Source organism: Cannabis sativa, chromosome 1, assembly GCF_029168945.1.
Source record: "Cannabis sativa cultivar Pink pepper isolate KNU-18-1 chromosome 1, ASM2916894v1, whole genome shotgun sequence".
Classification (NCBI taxonomy): domain Eukaryota; kingdom Viridiplantae; phylum Streptophyta; class Magnoliopsida; order Rosales; family Cannabaceae; genus Cannabis; species Cannabis sativa.
In genome coordinates this window covers 20,404,628-20,427,907 of record NC_083601.1, presented here as the reverse complement: position 1 = coordinate 20,427,907, position 23,280 = coordinate 20,404,628, and the positions used below count along the sequence as shown (strand labels likewise).

The 23,280-nt window shown below is 35.2% G+C and overlaps 1 protein-coding gene and 1 non-coding gene across 2 annotated transcripts; one reads left to right on the top strand and one right to left on the bottom strand.

Annotated features, from left to right (window-relative positions):
- Positions 1-9,600: 9,600 nt before the first annotated feature.
- On the top strand, positions 9,601-11,667 carry LOC115707585 (RING-box protein 1a). The gene is made up of 5 exons (XM_030635598.2): positions 9,601-9,783; positions 9,891-9,941; positions 10,033-10,092; positions 11,199-11,270; positions 11,370-11,667. Exons 1-5 carry the CDS (start codon positions 9,654-9,656, stop codon positions 11,405-11,407), a joined length of 351 nt encoding a protein of 116 aa, XP_030491458.1. The 5' UTR covers positions 9,601-9,653; the 3' UTR covers positions 11,408-11,667.
- A 2,667-nt stretch (positions 11,668-14,334) lies between these two features.
- TRNAS-GCU (transfer RNA serine (anticodon GCU)) lies at positions 14,335-14,416 on the bottom strand. Its single transcript has one exon. It is a non-coding gene; the product is annotated as a tRNA-Ser (tRNA).
- Positions 14,417-23,280: the final 8,864 nt, after the last annotated feature.

Below are 23,280 nucleotides of genomic sequence, written 5' to 3'. Positions count from 1 at the left end.
AGGTTGGTGGGTATATGTGGCTATTCGCTGGCACCTGTCACACTTCTTCGCAAATGCGAGAGCATCTTGTCGCAAGGTTGGCCAGTAATACCCTTGTCGCATGATTTTTAATGCAAGGGAGTTACCTCCGGTATGATTGCCACAAATCCCCCCGTGTACCTCGCGGAGTATATAACCACAATCTTCCCTGTTGATGCATTTGAGTAGGGGTTGACTAAAACTTCTGCGATACAACCTTTGGTCATATATTACATAACGGGCGGCTCGCTGTCGCAGCTTTCTTGCTTCTATTTTGTCATCAGGCAAGAGCCCCTTTTCTAGATATGCGACGATAGGAGTCATCCAGGTGATCTCCTGAACGATATCTATTTCCATGATCTCTTCTCGATTTATAGTTGGGTGAGCCAATACATCTACCGGAATTACATCGAGCAATTCGGCTTCTCTAGTTGAGGCCAAACGGGCTAGTGCGTCTGCATGTGAATTTTGAGCACGCGGTACTCGAGACACAGTTACTTTTTTGAATTTCTGCATTAGTTCGCATACAATGGCTAAATATTTAACCAATCTCCCGCCTCTTGCCAGATATTCTCCATTCACCTGGCATACCACGATTTGTGAGTCGCTAAAAGCCTGAAGGTACTCGACTTTCATTTCGAGAGCGAGTTTCAATACTGGGATTAATGCTTCATACTCGGCTTCATTGTTAGATGCAGAAAATTCAAAATGTAAAGCAGCGTGTACCTTAAAATTATTGGGACTGATTAACAAGATCCCACTACCAGAGCCTTCGCTATTTGAGGCTCCATCGACGTACAATGTCCACATCTCTCTGTTCGCTATAGCAATGTCGCTTCTATCTTCTATGAGTGCAACCTCGGTGCTGGGGAATTCAAGTATAAAATCTGCCAAGGCCTGCCCCTTGATCGCAGTTCTTGGTTTATACTTGATGTCGAACTGACTCAACTCCATTGCCCACTTCAACAATCTCCCCGATGCTTCTGGTTTTGCCAGAACTTGCCTTAAGGGGTAGTTCGTCAAAACTTCAATACTGTGAGCCTGGAAATAAGGTCGCAATTTTCTTGACGATGTTATCAAGGCAAATGCCAACTTTTCCATTTGGAGATATCGCATCTCGGCATCCAGTAATCGTTTACTGACATAATACATCGGGTATTGACGTCCTTGGTCCTCGCGTACTAGTACCAAACTAATCGTATATTCAGACACTGCTAAATAGATGGACAAGATTTCACCGATCATTGGCTTTGACAAGATCGGAGGTTGTCCCAAGTGTGTTTTTAAAGCTTGAAAGGCCTGCTCGCACTTTTCGGTCCAATGGAACCTTTTGTTGCCTTTCAAAATCTGAAAAAACTCCTTGCACTTATCAGAAGATCTGGATATAAAGCGGTTTAAGGCTGCGACTTTACCTGTGAGGCTTTGAACTTCCTTTGGCTTGGTTGGTGATGGCATTTCCACCAATGCCCTGATCTTTGCAGGATTGGCCTCTATTCCTCGCTGATTAACCATGAACCCAAGGAATTTCCCAGAGCCAACTCCAAAAACACATTTCAGAGGGTTTAGTCGCATCTTATACCGTCGTAATATATCAAACATGGTCTGTAAGTGGGCAATATGATCCTTCGCGTGTTGAGATTTTACGAGCATATCGTCAACATATACCTCCATGGTTTTTCCAATGAGATCTGCGAACATCATGTTCACTAGCCTTTGATAAGTCGCACCTGCGTTTATTAAACCAAAAGGCATTACTTTGTAACAGTATAGTCCTCGATCAGTAATGAACGAGGTGTGTTCCTAGTCTGGTTCATACATCGGGATTTGATTATATCCCGAGTATGCGTCCATGAAACTCAAGAGTTCGTGACCTGCAGTGGCATCAACAAGCTGGTCAATGCTAGGAAGGGGAAAGCTGTCTTTGGGACAGGCTTTGTTTAAGTCTGTAAAGTCAACACATGTGCGCCATGAGCCATTAGGCTTAGACACGAGTACGGGGTTCGCTAACCAGTTGGGGTAAAACGACTCCCGTATAAAGCCGCGGGCAAGGAGGCGGTCGACTTCTTCTTTTAGCGTTTGGTACCTCGCGGGGTCCATTTTGCGGCGCTTTTGTCGGACACCTCGCACCTCGGGGTTAATGTTCAAGCGGTGACACATGACTTGCGAAGATATCCCGACCATATCTGAGTGTTTCCAAGCAAAAACATCAAGATTTTGCTTTAAAAAGGTCGTTAATTGTTCTCGCAGCTGAAAATTTAATTTAGAACCAATTTTCAAAACTTTATTATTATCTACAGGATCTATAGGTACCTCAATAGTGTCTTCCGTGGCTTGGGCTACGGCGGTGTGATCGAGGATTCTTGGATCCAAGTCTGGTTCATCTATGTGTGGCACTTCCTCGATTCTGAGGATCTCCTGGCGAGGAGGTGGTGCCTTCAAAAAGTAGATAACATTTACCGTCCTCTTCTCTGCGAGTTTAACTGCTGTGTTGTAGCATTCTCATGAATCTGCTTGGACTCCCCGCACAGAACCTACTCCAGCGGGAGTAGAGAACTTCATTGTCAGATGATAGATCGAGGTTATGATCTTCATCTCCTTCAGGATCGGTCGACCAATTACGGCGTTATACGCTGAGTACTGGTCGATGACTGCGAAGTCCGCTATTGACTTGGCTGTCACTGGGGCAGTTCCCAAAGTGATTGGGAGCTTGATCATTCCTTTTATTGTTATGACGTCGCCTGTAAAACCATAGATGCTCGACGTCATAGGTCGCAGATCCTTCTCCTGCAACCCCATTTGTTTGAATGCTTGGAAATTCAGCAGATTCACTGAACTCCCATTGTCGACAAGTATGCGATGGACATTATCCCCGCCAATATTGGCGATTATAACTAGTGCATCGCAATGCGGGTGCTGGACCCATCTCGCATCACTCTCCATAAAGGTGATGTCATCGCATTCCTTCTTGAAAAGTTTCTCAGGCCGCTCACTAAGATTGTTGACATTGGTGAACGACTTTTCTTTAGCTTCTCTAGCATATCGCTCTTGTGACTTGCGAGAGTCCCCTGCGATATGAGGTCCTCCAATAATAGTTAGGATGTTGCAAGGTGTTCTGGAGCCACTCGCATTCTTGTTTTCTCCTTTGTCATCCGCTTGGGGATGACTTTCCTCGCTCTTCTTATACTTGTCGAACTTCCCTCTCCGAATTAGCTCCTCGATTTCATCCTGCAAGACCCAACATTCTAAGGTAGTATGACCAATGTCCTTGTGGTACTTACAGAATTTTTTGGGGTCTCTACTGTCGCGATTTCCCCTGATGGGGGGCGACTTCTTGAAGACTCTGTTTCTTTCTTCGATTGCGTAGATATGGTCTCGGGAGACTGCGAGTTCAGTATAGTTGACGAAACGAGGTCCACCTTTCCTTTTAGGCGAGGATTCCTTCTTTGGAGGAGACTTGGCCAACTTCGGACTTCGCTGTCTCCGCGGGCTCCGTCTCCTTGGGCTTCGGCCCCTGGAATTCTTCCCTCGGGGACTGCGAGATCGTGAACGTGGTATTGGTGACCGGCGTTTGTTTTTTCCCTTCTCTAACTCCCCCAGAGAATTCTCGATTCTCTTGTGGGGTTCGGCCATGGCGAAGAATTCGACTAAGGATTCGGGCCTTCGGGCTTGTAACTCTTTCCAAAAGTCGGTCCTCGGCAAGATACCTGTTATCAACATGCAAACAAGCGAAGACTCGGGAGCCTTCTCAACTTTTGTTACTTCTGCATTAAAGCGTTTAAAATAGTCTTGTAAAGACTCACAAGGTTCTTGTTTGATGTTGGCCAAGGTCGTATAAGGTGGCCTATACGTCATTGTGGCCTGGAAATGTGTGAGGAATAAGTCGACGAAGGTCTCCCACGTCGATATCGATGCCTCAGGTAATTGGGTAAACCAATCGTGGGCATTTTCCTCGAGTTTTGCCACAAGAATGCGGCACTTTGCGAGCTGCGGTACCTGATCCACCTCCATTATAGTATTAAATTTTTCAAGGTAATCTATTGGGTTAGAAGTACCTTTATATTTGAGGGATTTGGATAGACGAAACCCCTTTGGAAGCTGAGCTTGTCGCACTTCTGTAGTGAAGGGTGAGATACCATGCAACTTGTATATGGGCTTCCGTTGCTGCTCGAGCATTTTCAAAGCCTGTAGAAGCATGCTTTGGTCATTCCCTCCAGTCGCAGGAGCCGGGGTTGCTACGACTGCGGGAGTCGCAACTACTGCGGCGAGATTTGCTGGGACATTGATCCCGGTGGTCGCGATCGGCGCGGTAGGCGGGTTATTATAAGTGTTGGCACCCTGATCGTCCGCATGGGGATCACGGAGTGTCTCAGTATTACGTGGGACGCGAGAGCGTGCCCTAAAAACTGCGTTGAGGTGATCACGCAGATCACCTCGATGTACCTGGTAATGTCCTCCCTGTTGCGTCTGTGCAGAGCCGGACCTTGTATACCTGCTTGGAGTGCGACCATGCGATGACGAAGAGGCCGATTCTGCGTCGTTGTCTCTTGATGGTCGACTGCGAGGATTATGCCTTTTAGGGTCTTCATCAACTTGTGTGCTTTGGTTTGGATACCTTGCAGATTGATCCCTCGACGTTGGATGGTTCAGGTCCAAACCTTCAGGGTTGGTTCTCCGTTCCCTGCGTACACGGTTAGTATGACGTCTAGAAGTCGTTACCTGAGGGTTATCAGTGCGAATAGCAGGAACTCAAGGAGGGCGTCGGGGTCGGTTTTGTCCATCTACTTCGGCCTGTAGCGCGTGCAATTGATCCTGAATCGCAGTATATTGATCAGTGGTGAGTTGGATGATTCCCTCGGATACCGCTGCCGGAGTGACAGGGGGAAAATGCATGGTTGCTGGTGGTGTGGATGTGTCCCCGACTTGAGGGTCAGTCGTTTCTGGGAATAGGTTGAGAGGTCTGATATTGCTTCTCCCTACTCCGCCGTTAATGACGTCCACAGGTGGCATTCCAGTTCCAGATAATGGTACGTTCATCATCCCAATGTTGATGGACCCGTTGTTAGCTCCTCCGTTGGTGTGATTCCCAGCCATGATGATATTTTTCTTCGAAATGAATGAAATCTTAGTCGATTCCCACAAACGACGCCAAATGTTGTCGAGTGAATTTCGCAACACCAAATTATATTGTATTGTTAATAACAAGGAGAATTTATGTGTAAAGATAAGTGCGAGTAATCAACCTAGAATGGCGAGTACTCGACTGAGAATGAGAAACAATCGACAAAGGCTGGAAAATAACAATAAGACAGAGAAATATAGTGGTTCAGTCAGATTATGATCTGCTTAGTCCACTGTAGCAAGGCATTCGTAGGTGCCATTTCATGGTGGATCACCCCTTTATATACAAAACAGGTGTCCAATCGTTTACACAAGGATCACATTCATTGTTAATCCATTATTTACATATTGAATAGCAATAATTAAACCCAAGCAACGTTAACATTAATAAATGAACGACAGTTACTAAGTCCATCAACGTATGCGTCTTCCGCATCTGCGAGTTGACTGTTCATGTTCCGTTGTTGAGCTCGCAGGGTCATCAGTACGTTTGGAACGTTTGCGCTCTTAGGTAATCGCCTCTTATTGACATCGCATGTCGAGCTGATAGAACCTAGACATGCGAGTCTATATCGGTTTATCAAGGCTATTGGGTCGTTGGGACCAAATCACATCATAGAGAGTTGATCTCTATGCTTTCGCAGAAGTATAGAGAGGATACTCGCATACGTCCTGACACATGCGAGTTGGATCCATCCTGTATAATGCGAGTTAAAGTTATGCGATCCGACTTAGGTCGTGCTCGCAGTACCTCGCTGGTTTTATCCTGGGCGAGGTCTAAACTTCGAGAAGTCTGTCATGGACATTAGAGCTTTCATTGGAAATCTGAATATACGTGTCCTTTAAATAGGAGTCTGGTCTCGAGTTTCTAGGTGAGAAAAATCTCACTATAACAAACATATAGAGCATTCTATATACTGAGAGTGCAATTCTAAGTTCTATGCGTGGATTCAACGAAGAATTAATAAGTCATCAGTGAATTTAGGTTATAATTTCTTGATCTGCTTATTGGAAGCTCGGTTATATAGACCTATGGTCCCCCCACTAGTTGAGATAATATTGCTTGTAAGAATCATATAATTGGTTTTAATTAATCAATTATAATTCTCAAATTAGACTATGTCTATTTGTGAATTTTTCACTAAGTAAGGGCGAAATTGTAAAGAAAGAGTTTTAGGGGCATATTTGTTAATTATGATACTTTGTATGGTTCAATTAATAAATATGATAAATGACAATATTATTTAATAATTATTTATAGTTATTAAATAGTTAGAATTGGTATTTAAATGGTTGAATTTGAAAATTGGCATTTTTGAGAAAATCAAATGCAGAAAAGATAAAACTGCAAAATTACAAAAAGTGAGGCCCAAATCCACTATGCATGGCCGGCCACTTTTGTAGGGTTTTCCCTCTGATATTTTCATTATTTTAAATGCCAAATAATTCAAACCTAACCCTAGTGGAATGCTATAAATAGATAGTGAAGGCTTCAGGAAATTTACACTTAAAATTTCTACTTTTTCCTTCAGAGAAAAACGTGAGCCTTTCTCTCTCCCTATCTTTAGCCGCCACTTCTTCTCTCTCTTCCCTCTTGAATTTCGAAATTCTTAGTGTTAGAGTAGTGCCCACACACAGCAAGTGATACCTCAACCATAGTGAGGAAGATCGTGAAGAAAGACTTTCAGCAAGAAGGAGTTTCAGCACTAAAGAAGGAGAGAAAGAGATCCAGGTTCAGATATTGATAATGCTCTGCTACAGAAAGGAATCAAGGGCTAGATATCTGAACGGAAGGAGTCATATTATTCCGCTGCACCCAATGTAAGGTTTACTAAACTTTATATGTGTTTATTTCATCGTTTTAGAAAGTTCATATTTAGGGTGTTAATCAACATACTTGTGAGTAGATCTAAGATCCTTGTAAAATAATTTCCAACAACTTACTCCTTGTAGCTTGAAAGAATCACTCACCTCCAAAAATGAGCGAATATGGAGGTGAGGATCTTCCGTTGGCGACCCACCAAATTGACCAACCGTTTGTAGCATTTGAAACATGACGGGCTTGAGCTCAAAGTGAGGTGCTTGGATTTCGGGTCTCACAATACCCGAATTAAGCTCATTGAACATAGGGGCTGCATACTCTCTTATTGCTCAGGCTCTATCATCGGCCAAAGCAATAGGAATTGCATCATTATGAGCACCCCCCACTTCAAACCCATCGACCATATTGCAGTGTTTTTTAGCCTTTTGTTCCTTTCTTCTTTGTCTAAAAGTGCGTTCAATTTCGGGGTCAATAAGAGCAAGTTCAAGGTCTTCTTCTTGCTCGTTCATACACTAGATTACAACTGAAAAAGAAAAATTCAGCGCACCAAATAGGATTAAAACTTTAAACCAGAAAATAAATTGTAAAATAGGTTATAATACACAATTTTTAGTTTCAATCCCCGGCAACGGCGCCAAAAACTTGTTGTGAAAATTATATACACAGTCAAACAAGTACTAAAGTGATAAGTAAGATCGTCTCCACAGGGATTGCAAACAAAGTTTGATGTAAAACCAACTAATTACAACTTAAAGTAAGAGGAAATAACATGCAAATGGTTAAGTGATGATTCAAAATTAAAATTGACATGAATTAAACTTGCTAAAATTAATACTACTACTGCTAGAAAAATTATTTGCAAGATAAAAAATGTAATATGGAAAAAATAGCTTGAATAGCTAATTCCTTCTAGTCAGGTTTTTTTTTCAGGCGTTACAGCATTGGTTCAGCATTACTCCAGCATTCTGCACAGAGATAACAAAAATTCCTCTAGGCTTGTGAGAATTTTCCAACACTCACAAATTTAAGTCTACCACTTAGCTCAATATATTCCTATATCAAACCAGCAAGCAGAACACTATTCAAACATTAATTTTATAAGTTATGCAAGTTAAATGAAATATTCCTATTCCACTTACATAGAAAAACCTAAATCTAGGTTTTTCACTTGCTCCATTCAAGTTGAACTACTAGATCTAACCATTCCGGTGCAAGATCTAGCTTAGCAAATTGTTATTCATGGCCAAGGAATAACAACCCAGTAAGAATGAAACTCACTTGAATGAACAAAGGCAAAATTACTAAAGTAAGCTTAAAAATTAGTCATACCCAACATAGAAGTTCATAGCCATTCAAGCCTCAAAAATTTAGCTCATATTCAAGTAAGAGAATAAAATCCAAGCTGAAAAATATTCATCCATGGCTGCTGCCCGTATGTTTTTACAGTTCAACAAGTTTGAAATATCTAAAGACAAGAAATAACAAAGGGAAAAAAAAAGGAAAAGATAAAGAGAAGGTAAAAGAAATTCAAACACAAGAACTTGTACCCTTGCACTTTTTCTTCTTCCTCCTTTGTACTTCTGCAATTAATTCCTTTCAAAAGATAAAATGGCAGCTCACGTAATGGAGGTTGATGGTGGTGTACTTCCCCTCTTTCTTCTTTTTAGTTGTTGGGTTTTTAGGGTGCAAAATTCATACCCCAAAGTAGAAGCCCAATCTTTTTCCACTTTGGCCCACTAGGTTTAGCCCCTCTCCTTCCACAACAGCCAGCTGGTGTATTTTGAGTGACTGGGCCGAATTTGCTGAGGTGGATAAGTGAAACTCGTGTTTCCACGTCATTACCAGAATGCTGAATTCGCTTCAGCATTGCTTCAGCAATCTGCCTCAATTTCAGCTTATGTTTCACTTCTTCCTTGCTTCCTTTTTCAACAACAAACAAGCACAATTAATTGGAAAATCACACCTAACAATATCAATATTTACAAGATTTAAAAGTTAGCTTACTAAATAGAAAATGACACTAAAACTAACTAAAATTAAGCAAACAAACACATTTTCACTACTCTTCTCAGAATACTTTTAGTTTAAAAGCATAAAAATAACTCTATACCAAAGTTATCAATGGAATTTCATCCGTGCTATGATAAACACCCTTATGTATTGGTATTCGTAACTAGTTTTTCATTAAGAAACTAGTTTTAATTACAAGGAAGTAACATGTTTATTTATTCATTGCCTTAATAAGATTATTTTTAACTGGTTTCTTGACCAGGAAACTGAATTTGATTATATAGAAGTAAAATTTTTGTATGGGTTTTTAAATTTTTTATGGTATTCTTTCTCATTTGTGATGATTTATATTTTAAGTTTTTTTTCTTCTAAAAATACCATATTTTGTGCAATTAAGTTTGCATATGGTATATAAATCAAAACTTTGCCTTTATAAAAGTAACTTATACAGTGACAGTATTTATGTAAACTCTTGGGGTTTTTTCAGCATTTATGTAAATTCCTTTTTTTTCTAAATATGTTTTTAAGAGCCCAACGACCCCATTGGGATGGCCCAATATTATTCGAGTCCAGGGCCCAAAAAATAATGTGCCTCACAATCCTATTTGCCTATAAAACGAAAATTACTAATTATTAATTATTATGTTGTAAAACTCAGCTCACTAAGAAAGAATTGTGAAAGGCAATGGCTACTCTAGATACTGACGTTCCCATGGTTCCCGCCGGCGAACCTTCGAGCAGTGCTGGTCCTTCCAGCAGGAAACCCAAGCGATTCGAGATCAAAAAATGGAACGCCGTTGCTCTATGGGCTTGGGGTAATTTCTCTAAACCCTAACCCTACTTTCTTCTCCGATTTCATTTTCTTTGAATTGTTATTTTAGGTTTTTGAATTATTTTATGTGATCTTTTTTATTCGGTGCAGATATCGTTGTCGATAACTGTGCGATCTGCAGGAACCATATCATGGATCTTTGTGAGTTTTCTGTTTTCTGATTAGTTTGGGTGATCTCTCCTTTCTCTTTAAATACGTATATTTTAACTTTGTTATTTCTCGGGTTTATTAGGTATCGAGTGCCAAGCCAACCAGGCTAGCGCCACCAGCGAGGAGTGTACGGTTGCTTGGGGTATGTAAATGTCTAATTCATTTGTTTGTTATTTCATCTGAATACAATTATATGTTTTGGATTGAACTTTTGAGCTAATTTTGAATTGGGGTTTATGTTTATGGTAATTGAGAGGAAGTAAAGGGGAAACTTTTATCCCGTACAGTTTCAATTTAGAAGTATTCTATATAATTTTAAATTTTGTAAGGAATGCCATTCTTCTGTGTCATTTGACATTGCTCTATCCGTATGTTTATATTTCACCAATTTAGAGTTAAATTTAATTTGGAAGTTGTGAAATTGGTAATGTGTTTTGTCATTTTTTGTAAACGGCATGGGATGTTGTATTTTATTGAACACCTGTTTTTAACCTTTTGTGAGTGTGTTACTATGTAATTCTTCATTGTAAGTTTGTTATTCTTTCATCAAGTTGCTGTTTTAGATGATACCAGGCACAAGTAAGTAAATTAAGTTTAACTTTTGCTTGTAAATTTGATAGTTTCTCTTTAGTTACATCACTCGCAGTTGAAAGATAAGTTACAATTTTGTATGAAAGATTTAGTAGCTTGTATTCTCATACATTAAAAATATTAATGCTCAATGGTTGATTAAGTTCTCACTGATCATTCATTGACTTACATCCTGAAGCTCCAGGCCTGCCTTTTTGTATAATGTTTGTGTGGATTTATTCTGGTTTAAAATGTCCAGATTATAATTTTTAAGTGGTATTTGGTTGGGTATTCTAGGTAGCAGTTGGGGTCAATTGAACTGAATCCATTTGCACTATTCTGTACTATTTTGTTTGTGAATCAAGATCAAGATTCTGTTTGAACTGTTCGAAATTGCATATATTTATCTTATGCAGTGTATCTTTTGCTTGAAACCAGTCAATAAATACGTATTTAACCCCTCTTATTCCTTATGTTTATCCACATTTTGGTGAAATTTATATATATTTTAATTATAGTAATGTGGAGTGCCACATGAGGCTAAAGGGTCTAAGGATGGACTGACGTAGGGCTATCTGTTTCTATCCTTTCTATAATAAATATATATGAAATTGTTTACATTGTGTGTAGTTGCACATACAAGTCCTTCAATCTAATCTCACGGTTCTATCTCTATAGGGGTTTGCAACCATGCTTTTCACTTTCACTGCATTAGCCGTTGGCTCAAGACCCGTCAAGTTTGTCCACTGGGTATGTTTTATGCCCCGTTCCATTTTTACTCTAATGTTTTTTTCTTCTTCATCATGTAGCACAGACTTATTTTTGTTTTTCATGTCTTGTTGAACACAGATAACAGTGAATGGGAGTTTCAGAAGTATGGTCACTAGAAGCTTCACGTGGTTGTGTAGTTGTATTCTCATTTTCAAGCTACTACTGGTGTGAAGGAGGATTATAATTCACTGTGCTCTACTTCTACAAGATTTGTATTTTTGGCTGGATTAATTTCATTAGTAGCCTTTTTCTCTGTTAATTCGGCTGGATTTATTTTAATTTTGAAAGCTTTAGCTGTGTTTGAAAATCAGTGTTGTGTATAACAGACTATCTTGTTTTGTTGTGACCATTAAACTAAAAACCTATTTTCTTGAAATGGTGCCTCCTTTCCAACTTTTAAGAGCTTTCCTGTTCTTTTCTTTTTCTTTCAGATTTTTTACAAATACACAAAAAATTGAAAAAAAAATTCAAAAATACGTTTTTTTTTATTGACAATTAGATATATTTTTTAATTATTTTATAGCTTATTTATAGTTGTTATGGAGTTGATTATTTTTTTGAAAGTATATTTTTATAATTTTGAAAAATTAAATTTTTATAGCTTTAAAAAAAAAAAAAAAAAAAAAAAACTGTAGGTGACAATGTAAATAAAATACATGTGTATATATATGAAAACCATATTTATGAAAAATTCTCTTTTTCTTTTTAAGCTCAAGGTATCAGTATCAGTGGTTTGATGATTCTACTATTTCTTAGAGGAAATTATACTCTATAACTATTTTATTGTACCTGTTTTAATTTTTACCTTCCTTTTAATAGTCTTTGATTTATACCCACTTGTCTAAGTTTTGTTCCCGTTATAGCCTTAGGTTAGTAAAAAGAAATAAAATTCAATTACATCTCTAAATAACACGATAACCTTTGTCACTTCCTTCCTTTTTCGAACAATCGACGATTTTGGCCCAGTCTTCCGTCTTTTGTGGGCGCACATTTTCACGTTCATCCTTCAGTTGGCGGCTCAACCCAATCCTCCATGTATGGTCGATAAGGTGCCCGAAGAAGAGTTTCGCCATCTAAATTATAAAAGTAAAGCAAGGTACTTATTTGAAGGATGTGGTAATGGATAAGCATAAATGTAATGTGATGATGATTGGAATGACAAAGATAAGAAAATTCATTCTGATAGTAGGAATTATATTTTTCTTAATGCTTGCATTTGCTTGCTTTATTTCTTATTATAGTTATGATTATAGCGATTGTGGTTGTAATCGGTGGTAGAGTAATTGGAGGAACGCTACTCATGGTGGAGCTTGCGTGAATTTAATTTCTATGGAGGAGTCGGAGTCGCCTGCAATTCCATTAATCAAAGTCGTGGGGTATATTAGACAGTTCAATTATAAAAAAAGGTATATTTTAATTTAATTTATTTTGCAGCTATTTTTGGTGAATGTAAAATAAAAAGTGGTAATTATCAGTTTATCCCTTTCTTATTTGTATGTTTGGGTCTATATATTGTGATTTGTCAGCATAAACTAGGGTGGGTTTATCTCCTTAATAAAAATATAATAGAAAGTTATGTACGAATCTAATAATCCTAGTTCCTATTCCTAATAATATAATCCCATTGTTAAACAAAGTCACAAATAGACTCACTATAACTTCTGTATTACTCTCAACAAAAACTAAACCTTAACTACAGCTTCCACTTCAATCATTTTCCCCTGTTAGGAAAAGAAAAAACAATTGGCACCATGATTGTATATCCCAACACCAATCTCTTCGAAAAACTAAATTTAAACAAAGAATAATTTATTACAAAATCTAAATAGTCTTTTTACAATCAAAGTTATAGAAAATTGATTTTTTTTTTTTGGTATTTTTAAAATGTCTAAATACTTGATGACAATTGTATCTTTGTCAGTAAATAGGGTCATATGCAATTTTGTTTTTTTTCTTTTTTCTTTCTCTTCTTTCTATAAAAATAAAAAAGAGAAGAAAAAAGTATCAAATTTGTGAAAGATGTCATCCAAGTAACGACTTCAGTTATTAAAGAAAAAGAAAAGAAAGAAGTGTAACGAGTTGAGTGTATACCCTTTTTATATTGTACTCTTTTATTTTTACCATCTTTTTTAAAGTCTATCATTTTTACTTCTTTTTTTAAACATTGTACTAATTTTGCCCCTATCACTTTAAGATACTCTCCATGTGACTCTTTTATATTAGGGTATTTTGGGTACAATACATATAAAAAGAGGTATGTTTCAAATAAATATAAAATTAGAGGTAAATTTGATTAATTAATTAATAAAAGGGGTATTTTTCAACTTACCCCTTTTAACTTCATATTAAAGCATTTCTTAAACGAACGGGCCGATCCAGTAACCCCCATTGATTAAGGAGTTCCTATCACAAATCTAAGGCTAAACCCAACCTCCTGAGAAATCAACCAAAACAAAAGTTGCAAGGTAAACGTGTCATTAATTCCACCCATAACCTTAGAAAGATAACTAGTGTATATATAAAATTACTATATGACATTATCATTTTTCACTTAGTTGCTCTATTACAGATGAGATTTTCGAATAATTAGCACATTAAAATTCCAGGGAATAGTAGTCCACCAACCACTCGATCATAACATAAATATCCTCTCAGTTATAATGCCAACTTAGAAGAGCCAGCAGTAGAGAGAAGACTCTTCTAGTGACCTGATCTGAATACGATCCACTTCTCATTCTCAAATGGAATTAAATCCTAACATCATCCAGATCCACCAAAAAAATTATGATGGGAGGCCAAAATATTGACTGAAATTGAACATCATTATTCATTTGAAAGTGGAATCAATTAGTAAGTCTAGAAGAGTTCATTATCCACTTGCAAAGAGTTTCATTTCAAGAAATAACTACATTTTTAGCTATGCTTCCACTTCTGTGAATTCATCCCCTTCCCACCCAATAAATCTGAGAGTTTGGTCAATATCATGTATTGTGGAAGTGATACTTAAAAATGTGGTTGCGAAAGTATAAAATACAAAAAAGAACGTCGCCTGAGAGATTCGAACTCTCGCGGGGAAACCCCATGTACTTAGCAGGCACACGCCTTAACCACTCGGCCAAAGCGACTTTGATGATGAGTTTGAAATAATATAGTTAATAAATAATAACAAACCCCAAATGCCCAAAAGTATTATGAGATTATGTAGCTCTTAAATAAATGATAAGGTGAAAAATACTTTTTTTCTTATTCATTAATAAAAATATCATTAAATTATATTTTATTAAAATGTATATACCTACTTTTATGAGTGAGTTGCCTAATATACTTTCACCATCTACTTAAGTCTAGCACATAATTTACATTAACCTAAAAAGTATAATAGGGGTATTATTTATAAAAGTGGGTATATCTTAAAGAATATGAAAATAAAAGTAAAAATTAAAACAAATAAAGTAAAATAGGTATACAATATAATTTCTTCCTTAAATAAATGGGCCAAGATGCAAAATGGCCCTAAATCTAACAATTAAGTTAATAAATGTCTCTTTTTTAAAAAAAATTAACAAAATATCCTTTTAGTTAAAAATTTGATGATAAAATTACAATTATAACCTTGAATAATTAAGTGTTTGATATAGTTATTTTGCACAATAGTGTATCGTTTTTATGTGCAATAATATATTAAAAAAAACTGAAAGGTAGTATATTTATATATTTTGAAATAGCTGAAATGTAGTATATTAGTTTAAGATTGTAGTATATTATTTTAATGTGCTATGGTATATAATGAACGAAAGACAGAAATTAAAAAATATGGAATATTAGTTTAAGTTTGAAGTATAGTTATATTTCACTAGGAAATATTGTCTTTATGTTCATTAGTATATCATGAAGGAAAAAAAAAAAGAAAAAAAAACATGTGGAATATTAAATTAAGTTTTTAGTATATATATATTTTCTACTATATATTGGTGGCATATTAATTTTTTACTATAGTATTTTTGCTTATGATTGCAGAATATAATTTTTATATGCTATTATATATCGTGGAAAAAAATCATTTAATAGTATATTAGTTTAAGTTTATGGTATATTTATATTGGTCTAAGGTATATCGTTTGTATGTGATATGTATATCGCGAAGGATATAAAGAAAAAAAAAACTACTAAATATTAATTTAGGTATGAGGTATAGTTATATATGACTGAGGTATATTGATTTTATGTTCATTGGTATTTCATGAAGGAAAGAACAAGAAAAAAAAACTTATGGAATGTTAAATTAAGTTTTTTGTATAATTTTTTTTTTCACTATGCTGGTGGTATATTAATGTTTGACTATGGTATATCTGCTTATGATTGTGATATATAGTTTTTGTATACTACTGTATATTGTGAAAAATAATTCATTGAATAGTATATTAGTTTAAGTTTGTGATATATGTATATTAGTTTAAGGTATATTATTTGTATATCATACGATATATTAATAAAAAATTAATTATATGGTTAAATAACATATTAGACAACAACAACAGCAACAAAATCTAAAAGAATAAGATATATATTACCTTTTATATAATGAAAAAATAGTTGATAAAAATTCAGTAGAGATGTTTTGATTTATTATTTTTCATAATTTCTATTAAAGGAATAAAACATATAATACTTTTTATATAATAAAGGGTATTTTAGGTATTTAAAAGTAAAAAAAAAAGATATTTACTTTATTATTTTAAAAAATGGACATTAACTATCTATAGAGCTAAAAATAGGATCATTTACTTACATTTCTCTAAATAAATATATATGGAAAATTTGTATAGACATACCATTTTACGGCCTTTAGATAAAACTCATCTAATGGTCCATATTAAATTACATATATATGTGTATTTTTTAGAATAAGTTGAAAAATATCACTTTTTTGTTTTCATTAATCAAAACTATTCTCATATTATATTTTATTAAAATATACCCACTTTTTTGAGTGGGTTGTCCAGTATACACTCACTCTCTACTTAAATATAGCATATAATTGACATTAACTTAAGGGGTCTAATGAGAACACTATCTATAAAAGTAAATATATCTGAAAGGATATAAATATGGAGGTAAGAATCAAAACAAGTTAAGTGAAATGGATATACAATGTAATTTCCTCTATTTTTTTTGTAAGGATATTAAATTACATATCTTACTATATTAAAAGTATTTTATCAGTGTCTATATTAAATTTGGACTATTTTACCCTTGTTATCTAATTTTATGACAAAGTCTATATTTAATTTTGACTATTTTATCCTTATCATCTAATTTGATGACAAAAATTTTATTTTATCTTTATTATCATAATTTTTATCTTATCTTACTATTATAAAAATCTCTTAATTGTAAAGAAAAAATTTTATCTTATTATTATAAAAATCTCTTAATTGTAAAGACAAATTTTATCTTATTATTATAAAAATCTCTTACAGTTCGTTTGTTACGCCGTATTATATTGTATAGTATTATATTAAATTGTATTTTATGCAATATTTTTATGTAAAACTATATATGTATTAATTTTTGTAGACACCTAAATACATAATATTTTAGTATAAATTAAAGTTTAACATAATATTATATAAAAATATAATATATAATCTAATTTAATATAATACAATACAATACAATACAATACGACTTAATACGACGTTCCAAATGAACCCAGTATATATTTGTAAATACAAATATAATCCTTTTATATTATTGGTGTGTTATTTTGAAAGATAAATATATCCCCACTTATTATCTCTTATGTCATCAATCATTTATTTGTTTTAAAAGTCAAAATGTTAAAGTTTTGTAAACAATTTTAGAATTATCTTATTGTGTTGATATTCATAGAAAATTATAAATTTACATAATAATTCACAGCTATTTATATCAAGAGTAGTCCTAATAACGTAAACATCAATGTTTGACATGTAACAAGAAAGATTACACCTCAGAGTTGAGTAGTCCCGAGCCATAGCAAATCGACTTGGGAGGGGTCCCTAGCCCTGCACCCATGTTGATTTTGGGAACTCCGGAATGGAAGTTTAAACTTCAATAACTTGAATCAAACTCACTTGGAGCAGTCAAAGCCAATCACCGTGAGCTGAAATTAAATGAAACTGCAACCTAGAAGCCAACTTGGGCACCTAGGATTTCACCCCAGCGCCCAGGTTAACATTTCTAACTAGGGTTTTAGTTTTCGGGACCGTCTTAGTGCAAAAGGGTCAAGACTTGTATTGGGACATCAACTAGACATACCACAGACATGTTTGAGGCATCAAAATCAGAATCAGAGCAAGTTATTTTTGAGCACCCAGGGCCCCGACACCTAGTGCCCACAATCTGTCAATCTGGGCGCCTTCCATATATCAAATCGGAGATCCAACTTTTGTATCTTCTTAGTCTTCATAAAAAAAACAGGAACATATGTCTTTTCAAAAAAGAAACAACATATAAAATATACATATATATTTACACTCTTAATATAGACCAAAACCGTCTTCTCATGCTGAAGGAGTTGAATAAAGTTAAGCACGAGATTACAGACATCGACTTCACTTGAAGATCGTTTGTAATCATATACTTAACTTTTTCTCTCACAATCTGAGTCACAGATGATGACAATGATAATGATCTCACAAACTTTAAGAGTTTATTCATTAATCTCTCACAATTAGTTTGGGATCCTCAATTACATGCTTGTTATGACAAGTAGTAGCATAGGTGTACGAGATGAAGAAGCAAAATATTTACTATTACAACTGTAGAACTATTTCGCAAGAATAGTGATAGAATTAGGGTTTTTAAACATAATTTATGTAAACAATTAGATAAATTAGGTTAGAGAAAACTTAAAGTGCTACATCACTTCTTTTGTCTTCTAGTTTATATAAATACATATAGAGTGTCAATTAATTTATTTTTATTTAAAAAATTTATTGGTTTATAAAGTATTTATGGGATTAAACAAGCAACAAAACATGTTTGTTTCTGAATAACTTATTAAACATAACTTATAAGTGACACTTTTAAAATATTATTGAGTGAGATTTTATAATAAGATTCTCATTTAATATTATTTATAAATTTAATAAATGAAACCATATTTAAAATTAGAAAAGAAATTAAAAATATACTGAGAAAGAAAACATTTTTCACATTGCATGAAAGTAAAATAGTTCATCACATTCCATTGAAAAAAAAAAGTAATTGAAGTCCACAAAGCTAATCTCTTTTCAAAGATAACTCATTGTCCGAAGTCTCAGTTGGTGGATTTTCATGGTTTTTTTCTTGATTGTCTAAGAAGAAAATATCGAATCCTACTTATTTTACTTTAATAGATATTATAAAAAATAACTAATCAATTATATAACAACACTTTAGAACTGCTCTAACAACAGATAATATATGATTACTGGAAAAATATAATTGTGTAGACTAAGGAAAAAGTAAGAGGTTGATGTTATAAGACACATCTTCTCAATATATTTATTGGGATATGATTTTTGTCCCGTGATATACTTTTACAGAATATATTCCGTAGTACATTAGATGGGTCTCAGGGTACATTAAATGAGTATCAGAGTACGTTTTTACTTTTTACCCAATCAATCTCAGCCGTCAGATCAAATAACTCCTTCCTTTGATGGCTGTCGTACATCACGGATTACAATTCGTAAAAATACAATAACAATACAAAATCATATCCCTATATTTAATATTCACCACGTAAAGCTTAATTTGCTTGGGCATAAATGACATCATTGATCTCTTACATATTCATGTTTGAAGTCATAACAAAGAATTATTTAAAGGAACTTTCTGATTCGGTATTTGGACGTGCCCTTCAGAAAATGTCTTTACTTTTAACAACATCTTTTTAAGACTCACTCATCAATTCCAATGGAGCAAAGTTTTAATATGATTATGTTTTTATTTTCATAAAACCTTGAAACGCACACTCCTTGGACACGTTTATCGATTAAATAATGAGCATTATCTTTCTTGTTACTCTAAAATCATATTCTTTGTATATATTTCCAAGACTATACTTATAAATTAAGAGTACCTCTGGTAGTGCTAGTCAATTATGGGTGAACTGTGATTAATGTAAAAATTCGATTCCCTATAACAAATGAAGTTAAACTATTATTATTGTCGTGAATTCATTATCAACATATCCTTCGAAACCAAGTACCACCAGTCAAACAACATATACTAATAATCCACCTGTGGAATCTAAATTATTAGAGAGTACTTGTTTTCTACAATAAGTTTAAGGGCAGTTTACATAATTACCCTTTCAAATAAATTAGAAAAATTATTATCTTGTCTATTCCATTACACTCTCTAGCCTCTTTATTATTAATCCTCCCATTTTTAGAGAGATTGATTGAAAATAAAAGATTTAGAGGGAGACCAAATCCATTTATCTATCCTTTCCTTCCTATTTTTCTTTTTCATGCATGTCAAACAAGTCAAATTGGCTCTCTTTCTCAGTACTTCTATCCCTCCAACCCTCTCTTTTCATCCAAATTTTCATACCACCGAATTAGTATTAATAATTTGATAAAAGAAAATAGTATTAATAAATAATAAGAGAAACCGTTAGCCAATTATATAGTATCATCATGTTATCAAATAGTAATGTTTTATATTTAAAAATCCAAACTTTTAATTAAATTGGTCTCCACTCTCTCGTTTAAAAGGCATCATTAAGGTTGTACATCGGTCGGTTTATCCTATATATTTTCTAACCCAATCTAAAGTTCCGGTTGCTAAAATTTAAGTGCAACCCGCCCAATTTAAAAAAAAAAATTCTATAAACCGACCAACGGTTTGGGCGGTTTGGTCGGGTTAACCCGCCCAAACCGGCCAATTTTTTTTTTTTTTTAGTTTTAAAGTCAAAATTAACAAAAATTTTAAAAATAAATTAAAAATATCACATTCCACCAAAGTACAATACCATATATATGACTTTAAAACTAATAATTAAGTATATAACTTTATATTATTATATATTTAATCATTTATATTATATATAATAAAAATTAAAAAGTTTTAAAAAAAAAATAAAAGTGCAAAATCGGGTTGGTCGGGTTAGTCGGTTTAATTGGGCGGGTTGGACCTATTTTCAACCCGCCCAATTAACAGATTGGGCGGTTTGTAATTTTTTCGGGTTATTTCGGTTTGTAATTTTTATCAGTTTTTTCGGTTCGGTTTGGGCGGGTTATTCGGTTTAGGCGGTTTACAAATTTTTTTGTAAGCATCATACATAAAATTTCTTAATGACAACAAAAGGGAAAGAAGTTGCCAAATCAATTCATATTAATTAAGATGATTTTTTTTTTCTTCCTTAATATTTCTTATAATTGAGACTTTATATAACGAAGTTCATATTCAAAGAACATGCATTTGTTGTAATTAAGATCCGATAAGTAAATCTTCTACTAAAGAAAAGATTAGAGAAATTACAATCGTTATAATTGGTTGAAGTACTAAAGTTATACACGCTCGTGGCATTATTGGAGAACTTCTATTTGTTATTCTAATTCTCACTAACAACCTAACTGTTCTTGATGAAGACGGTTGGGAAATCAATGAAGATGGAGGTGTTGAAGTGGGGAAGATGTGTGCGATAGGACGTCTCTGTTCTAATCGCACAATGAATCGTTCTTTCATCAAAACGATTCTGAGCCGAGTATGGGGATTATCTGAGAAAGTGTGGGGTGTCGAAATCAAGCACACTTCAAAGAATGCCATTTTTCTGGTTTTCTCCTTCAAATCGTCCCAAGATTTAAACAGAATTCTTATCAAGAACCTTTGGTTTTTGAATAATGGCACCCTAATCTTGGAACGTATGAAGGAAATTCCATTAAATTGGGATTCTTGTCTCTCTAGAATTCAATTGAGTGGAAGAATTTTATCCTTGCCCCCTAAATCAATCACTCAAAGGAATTTAGAAAGACTTGCGGGTATGGTGGGTGAAATCATTGAAGTGCAGAAAGCGGATGTTGCCAAGATTTCTTCAAAGGGGTTCTTCACTTTCAAAGTATGGTGTGATCTGAACAAACCCATTTGTCCGGGGTTCCTATATCCATTTGAAGGCAGGAAATTATGGCTCCCATTCAGGTATGATAGATTACCTTATATGTGTTTCAATTGTGGTTATATTGGTCATGAATTGAAGGTTTGCTTAGACCCTATCCGACGGGTAGTGGAAGACCCAAACAACTTAAAGCAGGGATTTGGAACATGGCTCAAGGTGGATGAGAAGAAGGATATTGCAGATATTTTTGGGAAAGGAAAATTGGGTACTGGATCGAATGCTACTGTTGGTAGACATAATTATTTAGATAATAGGATCACCAATTCTATACACTTGAGGAAGGCACAAGAACAGGGGAGTATCAAGCAATCGGATGTGTTAATTCCCTCGGAGAAGTCAGTGGCACATAATACACAGGAGTCTGGAACTGAAGATATGGAGGTGATCGTAGAAATGGGACCATCGATGATTGATAAAACTGTGGGACAAAAACCAGATCTGTTAAAAGGAAATCCTCAACTCTCGGGGGGAATAAATTTGATTAACCATAAACGAAATGGGGATTGGCGGGAAGATCTGATGGGGAACTTACCATCCAATTTGGAAATTTTGAACTCTATTGATACACAAGTCTCAACAACAATTCAGAAAACAAATACTCTAGAAACTGTTCAACTCTTTGAAGTTCCGGTTACTTATGAGAGTAAACTCAATATATCTGGACTGGATGAAGGAAAGTCGAAGCGAAGGAAGATTACTCCGAAACGACTCAAGAACAGTGGCAGTTTGAACACAGGTCTGGTTAGTTCTGTGGTTGGAAAGAAGGAAGATGGGAGTAGCACCTCAAGGAAAATTTCGAATTTGACCGATTTGATCCTTGATACTAAATTGGAAGCGGCGAACCCAACTGGTTTGGGTCGCCGATCGCAATGAATGCTCTATTTTGGAATGTCCAAGGGCTTGGGAATCCTTGGACATTAACTACTCTCAAATCCCATGTCAAGGAGATTCATCCCGGGATGATCTTCTTATCCGAAACTCGTCTTTCAAGTGCTGCTATGGAATTTATTCGTGTTCAGCTTGGTTACGAAGGTTGCTTTTCTGTTGATGCTAAAGGGAAAAGCGGCGGATTGGCTCTGCTTTGGACAAATTTGTTTAAAGTTCAGATTAAGTCTTTTACGGTTTCTCATATCGATGCCTTAGTGGAGAATGACTTGGGTTTCATGTGGCGTTTCACGGGTTTTTATGGAAGTCCGGATCCGGGGGGTCGAAAAGAAAGTTGGAAATTACTAAAGAGGTTACAACCGATGTATAAAGGCGCTTGGGTTTGTGGTGGTGACTTCAACGAGATTACAAAGAAGTCCGAAAAGAAAGGGGGAAACGTTAAACCGGCCTACCTTATGTCTAATTTTAGAAGAGCTATTTCGGATTGTTTCCTGAAGGAAATTCCTTCTGAGGGAGGAAGTTTTACATGGTGCAATGGTCGAGTAGCGAATCTTGTGTTTGAAAAACTAGATCGAGTTCTTTGTAATTCGGATTGGATGGACAAATTCAAGATAAACTCGGTTAGACTTTTGGATTGGAGAAATTCAGATCATCGGCCTTTGGTTATAACGGCTCATCTCAACCATCCAAACCGTGGGGGTAGGTGTTCAAGAGGTCCTCGATTTCACTATGAGCAAGCTTGGGAGGATAACAAAGAGTGTCAAGAAATTATCCACAAGGTTTGGAATAATGCCATCCCAGCCGAACCATTGTCAAAACTTACTGCACTCTTGCAAAGCTGTGGGGAGAAGCTCCATGGGTGGAATAGGAAGCAAAAACAAGGCCTCAACAAGAGAAGTAAAGAGATAAAAGATAAAATTGAGTGGCTATCTAAATCTTCCTGTCAATCCGATT